Here is a 16,517-nt window from a genome sequence, read left to right as displayed (position 1 = left end):
AATTGTGTGATACACATACATACATAGAATATGCTCTGCCGAGAAAGTCGGGATAAAAAGATTGAAATATCTGAATGACGAATCCAGTTGAATTATTTATAGCTAAAATATTCCACCGAATTTTCTCCCACTCACTCACACGAGACTATAAAATGAGTGGATTAGATAATCAGGAGAGAGAGAGAGAGAGAGAGGAAAGCAGGGAAAGTTAAAGTTGGGGTTGAGGAAAGCAGGAGGACGGGATGGAACACTTGAGAGAGAGACTACGTATGCACACAAGAAGATCACCTGAGCATTGTCATTCGTCTTTGTCACAAACCCCGTTTTGGATAGCTCGCCCGTTTTTCCATTTGTTTTGCCAATCTACCCGGACTACCGGGACTCGCAAATCAAACTTTGATTTAAGACCGTTGTGATTTTCTCACCTGAAGTGTAGCTACTACATAGACGATGCCCCGCCACCCCCTCCCACCACCCGTGCGACACCAAACAAACGCCCGCTCTTCCCCTTTGATCAACCGATCGACCTAACGTTGCGTAGTAGTTTCACCTTTTATGTATGCATATCCCCCTCACTACTACTTAACGTTGTCCATAATTTCAGCACTCTTCGCCGTCCCTTGATTTAGATTTTTTTCATACGAGTGTGACCAAATAAATCTCACCACGACTTTAGAACTAAAATGAAGGGAGACAGTAGGAGGTTAGGGAGGATGGGACACTGCCACCATGCATGTGCAACAATGGAGAAAGTCGCTACAGTGTAGCAGACGGCAAAAGTGGCAGATTTTATTACTTTCCGCACGATTGAATTTTACAAATTCCATCTCGAGATTACTGCGGATTATATGATGGTTACGAACCGCTTGGATTTTGAATGGATGTTTTTTTTGTCACCTTTCCTGCTTCAGTGTTTAATAGCCTTCAGAGATTCCTTTGTGGCTGAATTACGTGAATGCCAGCATGAATAAGTTTTACTGAAATTGTAACTTTTCATTTTAATATCCAGGTCAGAAGAAATATGATGACATGGACGGCAAATTGGGGATTACTGGAGAAAGTTCTGGAAGTGCGAGTAGTATGCGTAGCCCAAGAATTATTCCAAGTGGTCAACATCATCACAAACCTATCCCGAAAGGACTTTTACCGCAAATCCCTAAATCGCATAACGGGCTCCATCTCGTTCAACATATCTTGCTTTCCATACTTTCAAGTGAAACATTTGTCATTTATTTTGGTTGGTGTTCTAGCTGTAGTGCAATCTTCAACATGTGCCTCCTCAGTCTCACTTTTATTCTTGGTCAATATCAGATTTCGAACTAGGTTGCATTTGCCCTCTGACAAGGGTCCATTGACTTGTAAATTCTTTGAGAATTTCTAGTAGAAATTCTCAAAGGATACAGTCAATGGGCCCTGTCTCTGACCGAATGAGTTTCGTATATTTTCAATTCGCAACATATGTATAAGCAAAATATATCTCCCATCATAATCATTCCAATCATGATTGCATTATGTGGCTAAAATATATGTTGAGTTAGTATATAACTATATATTAGTTAATATATATCTATCAAAACAAGTATCCAACTGATACGAACTTGAGAATGAATATTAATTTTATTATATTGGACATTGATTGTTTGTCTGTATTAATGAAACCTTCCGATTGCAAATTAAAAATTGGATTTCAGAGACGCTTTATTGAGTAGCATTACTGTCGCGACGCCCTTTGATATTTTATTGCAGATTGTATATCAGTAATAATTGTATGCATAAATAAATCACTAAATACATGAATAAGTTCAGTATCGAAATAGAAATAAGTGAAGAAAGTAAGGTAACAATATTAGTTTGTTACCTTTCAAAATGAAAGAACGAGACATACGTATGATAATGTATTTATGAGCGTAAAATTAAGTTTTATGATCTGTCTATATTATTAAACATACATATTACCCAAAACGATGACAAAGGAACATTTTACATAATCAACGAGTGCCGGTAATACTGATTTTAAAAATGTATCAAGAAGCTCGACTTTCGAAGATAAGTATCTACTTGTTAGGACTCTAATTTATTTATTTGGTGTTAGAGTGAAATAAGAATAAACTTTTGTACGGAAAACTAATATGCAAAATGTGTGGTTTGAAAAATTATCCTAACCAACCAACCACATAAGTATGTACATGAAGAATTTATAAAATGCTTGCAATTTTACCCTCGTGCAGTTGGCAGTGTAAATATGCATGTAAGCTGGACCTATTTCATAATTTATATTTTTTCATATTATCATCACCTTCATTTTATTATTATACAGCTCTATAGAGCCTCTATGATCATCACATAATATTCCACTTTCTCCATAACTTCCGGTGAAAGCATAAATTGACAATTTAATTGTCGCAAAACGAAATCTATTATATTTAAAACTTTTTCATTTTTAATGACATTGTTAACAAATTTGCATGTATTGAATTATAAAGTGCAAGTAGGCATTGTCGCATCATCAAGCCGATTTATTTACCAAATCCTTTCCCAGCATCAGTCGCTTTACAAACATTTTCAAATTCCAACCGTGTATTTACTAGTTTACTCATAAATCGTTTTTAGCATCCACACCAAATTTTTGTTTTCTGAAACAATTTCTGAAAATTGGGTCCCTTCATTCCGGTTGAAAAATTTCCCAATTTTACTAATCCTAAGCCACTAGCAACCTGCAAGCTTTCTCTCCCAATTTTGAGATTTTGGTGCCTAATATTCCATCCACCTGCATAAATAACCCCCACTGGTCAACCACTGGACCGATGTGGTTCATCTAACTTTGTCTAATTTACATACGTGTGTTCAAATCTGAACTCAATCGCGTTTATCTGCCTCGGACAGACAGACCAGCGGTTCCTAGCTAAAAATTGGTCTCCCTTAGAGATTCCTATACTCGACAAGTAAGTGCATTTTATATTTATCAATGGGTGCTATTGTTTGTTTATTAAATCATACTCAACAACTTAACAATGACTAAAGGTTTAGAAACACGCTTGCAAATTGAAGTTCTGACGCTACTACTCTTTCGCTAAATATGTATGTTTGAGTTTAGCAATCCTTTTAATGCAGTTTTAACACCTGTTTAGTTATTACAGGTTTTAATGAGTATTACATCTCATTTTGGTTTGTAGGATCCTGTCATTCAACAAGTTACCAGAAACTCTGCAAACAGCGCAGCCAAAGATCTGAAAGATATTACAATCCGTTTGACATCAGTGCTACAAAGCGATCACAGGTTCCAAGTATAGGCTGCCTTAAATTAATTAATTGTGAGCAATTGGCAACATGGTCTACAAACAAAAACTTGTGTTTGAATAGGTGGGTGGAGCATCAAAGTATTTTAGATTCATCCAGGTCTCCTGCAGTCATGTCACCCGAACAAGAAACGACACTGGCATCATTTGGAAAAGTAGATAATCCTAGTCAGCAATCCCAAGGTCAGGGAGCACAAGTAATTCCAATTTCAACTGAAGAAGTGCAGAAGAGACCAGAAGTGGAACCCGAATTAAGAAAAAACCATTTGAAGTTATGGACTTGTTTGCAGCAAACTGCATGTGCCACTCACATACGAATGAAATGGAAAAATTTTTGCCGAATATTGGAGGAATCTGAACGTTTCAATTCTACCATTTTCGTAATTTTCGTAACAGCGGTTGTGGTTCTAGGTCTTTGCATCTTATTATTTCCACTCATTATGTTTTTACGAAAGACTTTCAATAAGAATAAGAATATTACAAGGATTTTTGGAAACAAAATTACAATGGATGGCAAATATACGAAGGGTGCCTGGAATGATGACTATTATTGATAAATTTGAAATTTGCAATTGATACTAAGTTTTAAAGATCAATCAGAATAACACAATCTTACTGTATGATAATCCGAAACCCTTCAAATCTCTATCTCATATGCGAAAAAAATCATGTCAACTTTGATGATACTTTGGTACGATTCTCTCTGTATTTCGGTTTCATAATAAATAACTGATTTACTCATGTTACGACTGACCTATAATGTTTTCTAATTTTAATTTTCCAAGTGACTTTGGCACATTCACACTTTCCAAGACTTTCATGATAATTCCAGTGGCTACCGTAGAGTTGTTTTCTCGTATGGTAAACTGTTGTCCTATTGTCATTACCATGTTCTTCAACAATGTAAGTTCTACAGTCGAGTGGTCTCCTGTGCGTCAACAACAATAAATACTAAATACTTGAAGTTGGGAATTCCTGCTTATTTATACTATAAGTAACTACATTATTCCTACCTGGCATGATCATTGTTTCTGGAGGGATGATATCCATCTATAAGTATAATAGAAATACCAATGGTAATCTTTAGTCGAGCTGGAATTATTTGTAAGGACATTTGGTATATAGTTTTACCCGACAAGCAATGCTCCAAGTCCTACTGAAGAGCTGGGGCTGATATTTATTTGTTACGGGTTTAGATCTTCCCCCTTCCGTTTTTGTGAGGAAATATATCTTTGCTTGAAATCGGTTGCATGCAACTTCGCTCCCATATTCACATAGCATCATTCCCTTTTCGACTACTTCAAGTTTTACCCCTCTTAACAACACGCCTACATTATCTCCCGCGGCAGCCATAGGTACTGACTTTTTAAATACATGGATATCTCCCAGAGTGGTTTTTATCTTTGTGTCAAATCCCAACAGCTCTGCTTCCGCATTCTTTTTAATTATCCCTCTTTTGATTGTCCCAACTGCTACGGTTCCTCGTCCTGCAACAAACACAAGCATAATATAACAACTTAATTTAATGAGATAGATACACACAAAACAATTGTACTATATAAGTGTAATAAGACAACTAATCTGTTAATGTAAAATCGTCTTACCAGGAACGGTGAAAGAATTGTCAATAGGAATCAGAAACGGTGACTTTAAATCTCTTTCTGGTATGGATATGTGCGCATCCAATGCATCTAAACAAAAACAACAATACTCACATCACAACATACCAATTCCAATTTCTTAAAAAACTATTAATTAAAAGCAAGTAAAATACTGGTTAGAAACGAAGGTTTAGGTAATGGCTTTTTGAAGCAAAATGAGTACTAGATTATTCATTGATCTGAGTCTAGCGTTGAATTTTCAATCTTATCGGTTAATAGAAAGTGGTACAAACCTAGAAGCCTAAGAATGCTTCCTTCACCAATTTCACTCGTGTCGCCCTGAAGTGCTTGTAGTGCGGAACCTATGGACAGCGAATCAAATTGGAATGTCAATATGGCAATTGTACAGAATTTAGCGAACGACACGTTAGCATTTATTAGGTTAGTTCAACCTGAAAATTTGTTTAAACACCATTACCATTTACTTAATTCTAAGTTATGAGTTTTAATTTTCACTACGATAATGGTACTTTGTACAAACTATCCGAAATTATGTGGTATATAATGTATCGATTGTCGATATACTCCTGTCCTCACCTATAATTATTGGGGACTTGTCTCCGTCAAATCCAAAATCGGTTAAAAGGTCTCTCATTTCTAGTTCCACAAGCTCCAGCACATCTTTTCCGACAAGATCCGCTTTGTTAACAAAGACGACTACAGATTCAACTCCAACCTGCTTAGCGAGTAGGAGATGTTCAATTGTTTGTGGCATTTGCCCATCAGTAGCTAAATTTTCCAATTTAAATTTAAACTTCGTTTTGCCATTCCAATTTTTCCAAATAATTCCTACACACTTATAATGGAATACCTGCCACAACCAGGATAGCTCCATCCATTTGTGAAGTACCGCTAATCATATTTTTTATATAATCTGCATGACCTGGACTAAAAATAAATAAATGGCGCCATTGAAACAGGTTATTTAGAAGAATTGATACATAATGATTCCTAATAATTTTGAAGAATCGAAATTCACTCACCAATCTGTATGTGCATAGTGTCGAGTGTCAGTCTCATACTCAACGTGAGCGATATTAATAGTTATGCCTCGTAGTTTCTCTTCAGGAGCCTTATCAATGTCCTCATAGCTGGTGTACTTGGATAATTTCCTCTTCTCCATTACTTTGGTGATTGCAGCAGTCAGTGTAGTTTTTCCATGGTCCACATGACCTATAGTGCCCACATTGCAATGAGGCTTCTCTCTTTTTCCAGGAGTGTGAGGACTTGGGGGGTTAGATTTAAGGGAAAACTTGGGACATGAAGCTGAGAAAGATTTCTTCAAGCTGTGCTGAAATATCAAACGCTTATTTACAGTATACTGCATCTTGTATCCTCTTATTATAACAATTAAATAGTGAGTTACAAAAACCTGCACAGAAGGGGGAGAAATATGGGAAGTGAACGCACAGCACTTTTTAGCAAAAATTGGAGGATTAGAAAAGCTGTGCCAAAACTTTACGACTAAACGAGGAGATGTCCTACAAACTCTGGACATGCTGAATTGTCGTCACCAATTGGTGTATCAAATTAGTCCACAAATCTTCAGTATAACTAGAATTTGAAAATATACTGTAAATTACAAACTACAATGATTAATGAATTAGTAAAATTTAGTTGGCAGTTTATCATTTCAAGTTTACCTGATGTAAAATGGACAGCGAGTCTCGGATAAAATTTGAAATTGGACTAGATATTTTCGTGAAAACAAACTACCGGATAATAACTTATGCATTTTTCCGCCTAATTTTCCAAGATCCATCCAACTCTATGATATGAAGCCTATGAAACGTTATAACCACTGGATGAAGCATCATCCAAAAGCAGCGTCTCATTATACAGATTGTTGCACATAATTATTCTATGAAAATTGACGCAGTTTGAGTCGATTGTAATTAAGAAATTATGTATTTTAAAACATTTGCTCTTAATGAACATGGTGTACATTCCAATTAATGTAACTGAAAGTTCTTCCAATACTGAAACCAAATAAAGTTATTATAATTATGGTCGTTTTTCTTTTCATCAAGTGACCTATGTACGAATTGAAGGCCATGTACGACTATTAGTCGACAACAATGAATTGAAGTTATCACTGAAAACATGCATGTCGTATTTCGTATTCTATTGCTATAATTGAGTTGTATTTTTAACAAATCGTAATTACTATTCATAAGATGCACAACCTTACATATTCACGGTCAATGAATAATATTTGTATTATTAGCACTATTAAATAGTATTATCTTCTGTAAGCAACAAGCAATCCACAAATACAATTCGTTGCAAATATTGGTGCTTTTGCATAGAAATTATGCATCCAATCAACTTTGCAGATATTGCCCATTGTTACAATACGTACAAGTTTGGAGAAACATTGGTTAGCCCTGTGAATAGAAAAATGTGGTCAATCAAGCAAAACAGGTAATTCGCGTATCAATTGTTTAAACTACATTATATAGTCTTATTTCTAGAATTTAGTCTGTCGCTGCAGTTGCATGCAGAACTAGTATTAAACATGAACACGGCAGCAAAGTTTTTAATTCTGCTAGTTGTTGTATTATTTTCTGCGGACAACGTAATCACAAAAGTCTATGACCCATGTGATCTTGCCAAAGAAATGGTGGAAAAGCATCGGTTTACGAAAACCGATATTGCCGATTGTAAGTTTAGATTAACAAATATGTGACTTATAAATTTATTTTATAGGATGTGGGGACACCCGAACATACAGGCTTCATGGTCTCGCATAAAAGGAGTTAACAATTACCATATTTTGAATAGGGATATGTCTAATTCGTTGGGAATCTAATTTCAATACGAGCGAAATTGGCAGATTAAACGCGGATTCGTCCATGGACCATGGCTTATTTCAAATTAGTGACAAATATTGGTGTGTCGAAGGTCAAGTTGATGGAGCGTGTGGAATTGATTGCAAAGGTGATACATATCATTTATCCTCAAACATAACACCATCACGTAATAATTGCCTAACCATTTATTTATTGTAAAGCCCTTCGCGATGACGACATAAAGGACGATTCCATTTGTGTCCGAAGGATATTTAGGTTAACGAAACAGAGGACAGGGAATGGTTTCGATGCATGGTTCGTAATTCAAGAATTAAAATCTTCGTTGGGAAAGACACTAATTCGACTTTTATACTCTACTGAAATTATCCAGGGCGGCCTGGAAGCAAAGATGCCAAAATCAGAACGTGCAATCTTATATTGCGCACTGTAAATGACAACACAACCAAGCGTCTCGGGCAATTTTTTTAGAACATATTGATACCGAAATATTAAACTATGCATATAATAAATTATATTATTGTTAACTACTCACCAAGAGAAAGTAAAAGGTTGTGAAGTAGAGAAAGTTGAGACTTCATCAATGAACAATTTCATGAGAATGTGTTTCGCAAAATTTTTATTTCTCACTTCTTTTTTTCATCTGCTGACCTGCACCTTACCCTCCTCAAACCCCTTGTAATTCAAGTAATATTACTTATCTATCCTTACTTGTTAGTGGGCAATAACGCATTTCCGGGCTAGACTAATGTAACTAATGTACTTATTTATGTCGTTTTAGTAATCCCAAGTTGGGGTTCCCAATGCCCCACCGGTCCACATGCGATGATTCTGGGCCGGGTAAAAGATGAGAAATTTCTCACCAGCATTGCACTTTTCACTGAAAAGTTTTTAGTGATGTGAAATTGTTACTTGCATCTCATTTTTATCATCCATAATTATATTAATAATTCTCATCAAGTCTCGTATTGGGAATCAACTGACTAATTTGATTTAGGTAAGTACATGTATCAGAATTCTGTATATAATAGACTTTTATCAAACTAAATGATTATGCCCATGTTCTGCATAATATCATTTAGCGGCGGTATAAAGAAAAAATAAACTCGTTATTGTTCGAATTGGTGTATATACAACAATAATTGGCGAGTGAGTCAATTGGATTTCTTATAAATAGTTCACAATTATTCTGATGGTGCTCAATATTTCCCTCATTAGGTCAAAATGAACCGAACAATCGCGTTAGTCCGACTTGCACAAAGATGTCATGGGCAAGTTGTTGGAATATCATCAGCACCTGCACCATCACTTCCAAGATTTGTAAGCTCCACAATATAAGTCCTGATTACATATAACTCCTAAGTTATTGCATAGCTAATTCTGACACGGTTTTGAATGTAGTTGAAGAGTTCAATTGTCCCATTTCTTCCACCGATACGGTACAAATCGTCGACACCATTGAACACAGTCATATTATTTGTTCCTCAACAAGAAGTAAGAAATTTTAACCACCTATATAACGGTTGAGTTTCACAATGCATATTGTGTTGCAGGCTTGGGTTATTGAGAGAATGGGCAAATTCCATAGAATACTGGAACCCGGACTGAATTTTTTGATTCCAATTCTTGATCGAATTAAGTATGTAAATAGCCTGAAAGAAATTGCAATTGATATTCCAAAACAATCTGCAATTACTAAGGGTAAGGACTGCCTAAAGTGTTTTTTGTTCTGTTTTTCTGTTTGAGCTGTGAGATGGACTAAACGTTAACGTAATATGAAATTCATAGATAATGTCACCCTAACTCTCGACGGCGTCTTGTATCTGAAAATTATTGATCCCTATAAAGCAAGCTATGGTTAGTTTTTTAAATATACATTTTAAATGTTTAATTACATAAATTTTTATTTTTATAGGTATCACCGTACGTTAACTCATTTATTTTGTAAATATCAGAGAACTGTAGTGTGAATCGTGTATCCAAATATGGATCAGTTGGAAACACTAGAGTATCCATTACATTAAGATCATCTATCTAATGCTTCATATTTTGTTTCAGGACCCTGAATTCGCAATTACACAATTAGGTAAAATTGCACTATGCTGGCCTAACTCGGATTTCGTTATAAATTTTTTTTGTGAACAAATAATGAAACTTTTACACTCTTGGGATGACTCCAAAAACAAACTTTTTTCGGTTTTGATTTTTTTAAATTATGTGTTGTCCTAAATTTTCACGAAAGTTATTTTTTGGACTTAAAACATGCTTCACAAGAAGCTGAAGGAATTTTTGAAAAAATTAAACGAAATCGGAGCTAGGCCACTATAGTGCAATTTTTTCCACAATTAGCTCAAACAACAATGAGGTAATTTGTTTGTCTCTTGATATGTTGTAATGTATAAACATATAACTGACTTGTTTGGTGTGAATTTTCAGATCGGAGTTGGGGAAGATAGCACTAGATACTATATTTCGGGAACGAGAAAGCTTAAATATTAGTATTGTGGAGTCCATTAACAAGGCTGCTGAGTCCTGGGGAATTGCATGTCTCCGTTATGAGATTCGTAAGCACATTGCTTTTAAAGATATTGAAGACGATGACCATGACGTATTTAATTTGTAGGTGACCTAAAGTTGCCTTCAAAAGTGCAAGAAGCTATGCAAATGCAAGTCGAAGCTGAACGTAAGATCTGCACCCACTCCCTATGAGATTTTTTGGTCCAATAATATGGGATTTAGTTATGCTGACCTTTCTGTTGTACCTGCCCCACTTACTGCGGGAGTTGGGACTTTTTTTGGGGCACTTTTCAGTTTGTCAAATTTTACAGGTAAAAAACGGGCGCAAATTTTGGAATCTGAAGGAGCTCGAGAATCAGCTATAAATATTGCGGAAGGAAGGAAAAAAAGTCAGATCTTAGCCTCAGGTAAGCTTTACTTCAAATGCACCATAAATTCTATAGGTTATTAAAAAAATATACTCTTCCAATCAGAGGCTGAGATGCAGGAAAAAATCAACTATGCCAAGGGTGAAGCTGAGGCACTGCTGACAAAGGCTGAAGGCTGGTTTTATTACAAAAATTCAAAATTTTTTCTTATATGCATTTGAAAATAATTGCTTAACATTTTTGGATAGCTCGTGCTAAGAGTATTGAAAAAATTGGAAGCGCATTGGAAAAGTCATCAGGACATGATGCAGGTTCCCTTATTGTTGCAGAGCAGTACGTCGCCGCTTTCCAAAACCTAGCAAAGAAGACAAATACACTGCTACTTCCCTCTGACGTGGCCAATGTTCCTTCGATGGTTTCACAAGTAATATTATTCAATAACTAAGTCTTAGAGTAGAGAAATACTATATTTTTCCCCATAAACGCAAAATATTAATAAATTAGGCTCGTAATATATGTACTTTAAATCAGTGATTAACAGTAGTTAATCAATATTGATGGCTACTTAACAATGGAATGCCTGATTAAATAGTTAAATATATTTTCAGGCCATGTCCATTTACAAAACTCTCGCGAGTCCTACAAACACCAACTCTGCTGACTCGAGCAAGACTGACGATATGGAAGAGTATTTCAGCGATGATGACGACTTGAAACGAATACGGGACGGACACAGAGATAACATTTCTACGGAAGGTTCCTCAAAGAGGGATTCTCAATTTACGTAATTAAAGTGCTTCTCAAGTATTTGGGATTTAATCTTAACTAATTATTCTGTCATTACCAAGTTATTTTCACGTATGATAAATATATATCCAGTCTGATGAATGTATACATTAGAGAGAGCTTTGATAGATTTATTATTAAATTAATTATCTGTGTACATCCTTAAATGCCAAAAATATATTTAAAACTTCACTTCTTCCTGTAAACATGCAAAGCGCTGCTTGAAAAGCTTAACTAGCTTCTGTTGCAACTTCTGCGGCGGATGTCGAATCGCCAACACCCATCTCTTCTGCCAATTCATTTTTAGCATTTGATTCAGGTTGGTCGTTTTGAGATTCTTGCTCCGCAGGTTTCTGAGCACTGTACCTTGAATTTGAGGAGAACTGGCGAAGATGTACCTGCAAAACAAATTCAACTAATTAGATTTGGGTGCGTTGTTGCCTGCTGTGTTGTATTGCCTTGAATAAGTACAGAAATAATTCAATGCTAAGATGCTAACGGATGTAACATATTATGTAAATATATAGTGCATACATATATGTATCTACGTACCAATAAGTGCATGTTCACATCGTCAGATCGACTTAAATAAGGAAAATTGCCTCCGGTTTTTAAATGTGCCAATTTGGCGTGGCCATAATGAGATCGCAAACTTGCGCGTGCTTGCATGGAGAGTGCAGATTCGTCAAAGACGTCAATTATAGTCATGGGCATATTTTTCAATTTAAATGGGTCAACCTGGCAGTTAACACAATTTAAGGTCAGCCTTGACGCCAGTTCTTGTTGACTTAAGGTGTCCAGCTATAAATCATTTATGCAGAAATGTATTAGACTCGTAGCCATGCTTCATAGTGACAAAAGTGAATCTGTACCCTTTCAATGATGAATTCCATGGATTGAGCCACTCTCAGTTCTGTGACGGATTCGGACTTAATGTTCCCCATGACTAGTTTCTTCAAAACTGGACCAGGCAGAATCCAAAAACTTGTACATGTACAAATATTTATCAATTTACACTGTTTCAAACTCATCACTCTAATTATTGTCAAGGGGTGTAAACAGATGGTCTTACAGGGTTGCGGTGTCATTAAAGTTAAAGATGGATGTTTCCAGGAAAGCGTTGGAGAGAATAATAGAAGCAACTCGGGAGTACTGAGCCGTTGACTCTGCAAATTTTTGAGCCAGGAATCCACCTGGTAAAATACATGGTGGTCATTTTGGAAACAGTTTTATTTTTTACGTAAACTAGGGATTAATTTGTGACAATTAAACCTTACTCACCCAAGGAAGCTCCAAATAGATGAACTCTTTCAATGTCTAAATGGTCCAACAGTCGCCGGAATCCCTCACACCAATCTGAAACCGACCAATATATTGGGGACTCCACCTACATGCATACAAAAATATCCAACATCTTTCAGTTATCATGAATCATAAAACGGGACCATTTCTGAATGAAGTGATTGTAAACAGGTCACGTACAGACAAAACTCGAATGCCACGAGCTGTCAGATAGAGCATTTGTTTGTAAAAGATATCAGCCGTCCCTGAGACAGGTGCCAAACAGACTAAGGGACTGGTCACTTGACGAGGTCCGGCGTCATATAATTTCCAGGTCTGCCAATTATCAATTAATAATTACTATTGCCATTGTAAGAAGGTTATCATCATTTTATTTAGTCTGATCCATTTCCGGTTTTGTCCGTACATACATAAATGGTGCTATGCACATACAGACGTATGTACATATGTACATAAACAATCGCATATCGGTTGAGTGAACCGAAAATAAAACTAGACGATTAGAGATTAGTTTAGATTTACCTTGCTAGCATCAGTGTCTACAGCAAGTTTTTTCAACGGAACAGTGGCTCGGAAACTCTGATATTCTGGAGAATTGGACAAATCACTAGAGAAATTCATTTTCGCATTAGATATACCACAGAACTTTCTTCTCTTGATCCATGTGATTGCATCAAAAAACTTTGAGCAAAAGCAGGTCCTCCAGACAGAGAGTTCGCACGTTCACTTCACAATATATGTAAGATCAACAAGATAATTTTGAGCACTTAAGAAACAGAACAACTTTTACCCCAACTTCTTTTTCCTGAGATTCGGAACCTTCTACAACCTGTGTCCCTTGGGCATCACCTAACTATTTACTTGTTAGGGTCGATCGCGTCACTTACAGACGCTAGCACCGAATCTGGCCCGGTGAAATTTAGTAATATTTGTTTAACAGAACACAGTCAGACTGGTGTTGTACGAAGGTATGTCTGTATTGCAGATCTCCCTGATGCAGAATGATTTTCGACTCGTACGTAGTTATTAAAAAATCCCTTGTTTCCAATCTTGTAAATGTATGACAATGTGCGTAATCGACGATATCCTAGACTCTGGCACCTAGATGACCTAGAACAACATTGAAGACTTTAGGGTATAGTTTTTTATGAAAACGAAAATTATGTATTTGTCGCATTGAAGCACGCAATTGTTCCAGCCGAATACAATTACAACCACATTTGGCACCTGACTTGGTGTACTTTAGAATTTCGGAGAGATCATAGCAAATATCGTGCCAATTGGCAATTGGAAAAATATATGCAATCTATTTCGTAGCTCGGTCTTAAATCTTTCGAGGTTCTTTCCTCTGTACGAAAAAGCCCAAGGTTGCATAGTCAAACCCATCCGCATGAGTGTCATATTTGGAAATTGTCGTTCGTGCGAAAGCTTGACAGTTGTTCTCTATACGTGACATTGATATGGCTTTTTTGCACACTGGCTGGACAGTGATAAACGCAGCTATGTATTTGTACGTCTTTTGTAACTACCTTATTTCTGATACATCAACATTTTATAGATATACGATTTTTTTCATGTGATATTAAGGTTTATCTTTGATTGTAAGCACGTGTAGGTAAATATTATGAATTATGAAAACCAGTGCCTTATGCATGCCATGGATAGAAAGTATTGATCTTCGCACACGTTAAATACTGATTAAATTAGAACTCCTGAGAAGCTACTTCTCCATAAACAACTTAAATATTTATTTTGGCAGAGTTAAATTGAAAATGAAAATTTTACATACCTATTTAGGTCCACTGCATGGAGAACATAAATTTCACACGTTCTTAAACTGAGAGACGTTTGAAAACAAATACTCAGTTTGCTTTATGTAATTTGTTACGAGTAATCTCCTTAACGTAACGTTACCTCTTTGAAAAATTAAACGGGAATTCGACTTAATTCGAGTTGAGCAATTTATTAAATACTCTTAATCCGAAGATTTAAGTAATTATTTTCCTGTATTTCACATACAAGTTATGAATAATTCTCGGCCATCCTTACCTTCGAGGCAGCTGGTAATGATTAAAACTTGTTGGATTTAGTTAACTGTTGTTGTTTTTCAATGCAATCTAAGTGCGTTACTTTTTTGCCATGACTGTGTAGTTGACGTCCATACGTCTTATAGTTGTTGGCTCGTGCATACACGTTCTGTCATCACTGAAAACATTTATGCATACCCATCGCACTCGATAGCACATACAAGATTAGAATTTGAACTTTGAAGTATCTGCTTTGAGTTATGTAAAATGATGAACAATTTCTGCTATATATTTACATATGTTACATATGCAAACACTAAACTTTTCATACAAACAAATAAAACTATGATTCATACACAATAAATTTATCTACATATGGAAATATGATTATATTAGTTCTGAAAATCAAGTTCTGATGTTTGTCTTTGTTTAACTTTTTACTAATTTTATCACAGTACAACCTAAATCACTGAAATCGAAGGAAAACCCGAGTCAGGGCTTATGAAACCGGTGTGTGTCCGTCTGTGTGTCTCACGATAGCTCATTGTGCCGAGTTGAAATTTGGTGTACATGTAGTATGGAGTAAATGAGGAGTTACATACATACATTCAAAGATGATAAAAATCGCTCGGGTCGTGAATGGCCGTAGAAAGAATGGCCATATTTGTGGAAGTGAAAATATAATGTCATTACGCCCAAATTATTGTTTAGAAGGACCCAGAAGGGTGACTTCCCCCCCCCCCTCCCCTGATTTTTAAAATGGTCACAGAAGGCTTGAATTAGGCATGACCCTATGATGGTTGCATGATGGTGTATGTATGTATTAGTATATGTACATATGCATATATATGACTAACAAATGTATCAACAATATCTGCTAATTATATCTAGTTTTATGCATCGTTATGAATTTTATATGAAGCACATGACGGTGATCACCCCTGATTTGAAATGATTACTCCCATAATACTTTTCAAATAATAATCCATGAATGTATACATAATTTTATTAACTTTCGACATTTTTACTCCCCATTCAAAGAAACAGTCCAGTAAACTATATAGTAACCTCATATTAATGAACTAAAATTATTATATACTTCGTTAGTGAACAAGGAAATCTTCAATAACACGGATGTAGTATTAAAAAATCTACATCGACAAAGTGTAATGATTTCTTTGCCATGAGACACTCATGTCTGTACAGTATATCGCTCTCTGATTCGGAAAACTTTTATGAAATATCGACTTCTATGAAAAATGCTGAGTAAAAAAATATTTGATATATGACTCTGTATAAGTGATTATGATAATGAACGACTTCGTGGGTAAATATAAAAACTACAGAGAGAAAAAAGAAGGTAAACACGACTACCTTACTGCAAATTGCTAATGCAATTTAAAAAGTTTGATAGTTACGCTATTGGAATATCAAATTTTGCTCGATATTTTCCATATCATTCCGGCAGAACTGATTGCCAGTGGAAGTTTTTCTACAGTTAAGGACCAGTGTACTCCAAATTTACATTCCAAGTGCCTTACAATTCATTGGCATTCGGTTAAAGGTTAAATGGCATTGAGATTATTGGTTAAGCGCAACACTGAACGAACTCGACCCATGCATCCCAATCAAATACACATGTACTCGAGATGATTTAGATAGTTGAATAATTTTGCCATCCTCTTGTCTCTCAATGAACTCTATCAACGACGTATGTAACATGAAAGCAACCATTTTTGACTTATTTTGA

The 16,517-nt window shown here is 35.8% G+C and overlaps 5 protein-coding genes and 1 long non-coding RNA gene across 10 annotated transcripts in view; 4 read left to right on the top strand and 2 right to left on the bottom strand.

Moving 5' to 3' along the window:
• The window catches only part of LOC110843191 (lachesin), a 33,957-nt gene extending 31,829 nt beyond the window's left edge, over nt 1-2,128 (top strand). Inside the window, exon 23 of the mRNA XM_035846185.1 lies at nt 1,010-2,128. Within this exon, the coding sequence (XP_035702078.1) occupies nt 1,010-1,323 (314 nt within the window). The 3' untranslated portion in view covers nt 1,324-2,128. The remainder of the gene's footprint in view (nt 1-1,009) is intronic.
• A 562-nt stretch (nt 2,129-2,690) lies between these two features.
• LOC118433846 lies at nt 2,691-4,042 on the top strand. The gene is made up of 2 exons (XR_004833612.1): nt 2,691-3,078; nt 3,174-4,042. It is a non-coding gene; the product is annotated as an uncharacterized LOC118433846 (long non-coding RNA).
• Nucleotides 3,981-6,748, bottom strand: LOC110853336 (elongation factor Tu). Its single transcript, XM_022101600.2, has 10 exons — nt 6,601-6,748; nt 6,330-6,511; nt 5,941-6,248; nt 5,769-5,845; nt 5,495-5,686; nt 5,191-5,259; nt 4,901-4,987; nt 4,428-4,783; nt 4,310-4,346; nt 3,981-4,224 (listed from the first exon to the last, which is right to left on the bottom strand). Exons 2-10 carry the CDS (start codon nt 6,453-6,455, stop codon nt 4,040-4,042), a joined length of 1,437 nt encoding a protein of 478 aa, XP_021957292.1. The 5' UTR covers nt 6,456-6,511; nt 6,601-6,748; the 3' UTR covers nt 3,981-4,039.
• Nucleotides 6,749-7,429: 681 nt separating this feature from the next.
• Nucleotides 7,430-8,366, top strand: LOC110863192 (lysozyme C-1). The gene is made up of 4 exons (XM_022112445.2): nt 7,430-7,620; nt 7,742-7,897; nt 7,971-8,064; nt 8,141-8,366. The coding sequence occupies exons 1-4, from the start codon at nt 7,476-7,478 to the stop codon at nt 8,202-8,204; spliced, it is 459 nt and encodes a 152-aa protein (XP_021968137.1). The 5' UTR covers nt 7,430-7,475; the 3' UTR covers nt 8,205-8,366.
• A 238-nt stretch (nt 8,367-8,604) lies between these two features.
• LOC110856088 (stomatin-like protein 2, mitochondrial) lies at nt 8,605-11,546 on the top strand. Of its 3 annotated transcripts, none has more exons than XM_022104530.2 (14): nt 8,605-8,764; nt 8,986-9,087; nt 9,169-9,261; nt 9,321-9,468; nt 9,556-9,624; nt 9,683-9,690; nt 9,826-9,844; nt 10,108-10,132; nt 10,204-10,331; nt 10,391-10,450; nt 10,596-10,691; nt 10,758-10,826; nt 10,901-11,076; nt 11,261-11,546. In XM_022104530.2, the coding sequence occupies exons 2-14, from the start codon at nt 8,992-8,994 to the stop codon at nt 11,438-11,440; spliced, it is 1,167 nt and encodes a 388-aa protein (XP_021960222.1). In that variant the 5' UTR covers nt 8,605-8,764; nt 8,986-8,991; the 3' UTR covers nt 11,441-11,546. The 3 variants fall into 3 exon arrangements, with proteins under 3 accessions (XP_021960222.1, XP_021960230.1, XP_035702080.1); XM_022104538.2 differs by having other exon boundaries at nt 9,826-9,853; nt 10,117-10,132; XM_035846187.1 differs by lacking the exon at nt 8,605-8,764 and adding an exon at nt 8,898-8,916.
• LOC110856101 (maspardin) lies at nt 11,545-14,933 on the bottom strand. 3 transcript variants are annotated; one of them, XM_035846190.1, is made up of 9 exons: nt 14,790-14,927; nt 14,530-14,656; nt 13,263-13,850; nt 12,921-13,055; nt 12,720-12,825; nt 12,511-12,631; nt 12,311-12,422; nt 11,991-12,239; nt 11,545-11,836 (listed from the first exon to the last, which is right to left on the bottom strand). In XM_035846190.1, exons 3-9 carry the CDS (start codon nt 13,359-13,361, stop codon nt 11,669-11,671), a joined length of 990 nt encoding a protein of 329 aa, XP_035702083.1. In that variant the 5' UTR covers nt 13,362-13,850; nt 14,530-14,656; nt 14,790-14,927; the 3' UTR covers nt 11,545-11,668. The 3 variants fall into 3 exon arrangements, with proteins under 3 accessions (XP_035702083.1, XP_021960246.1, XP_021960238.1); XM_022104554.2 differs by lacking the exon at nt 14,530-14,656 and having other exon boundaries at nt 14,790-14,933; XM_022104546.2 differs by having other exon boundaries at nt 14,530-14,921.
• Nucleotides 14,934-16,517: the final 1,584 nt, after the last annotated feature.

Source organism: Folsomia candida, unplaced genomic scaffold (genome assembly GCF_002217175.1).
Source record: "Folsomia candida strain VU population unplaced genomic scaffold, ASM221717v1 Fcan01_Sc001, whole genome shotgun sequence".
Taxonomy (NCBI): domain Eukaryota; kingdom Metazoa; phylum Arthropoda; class Collembola; order Entomobryomorpha; family Isotomidae; genus Folsomia; species Folsomia candida.
The sequence above is the reverse complement of the archived record's forward strand: the minus strand, read 5'-3'. Positions and strand labels throughout refer to the sequence as shown.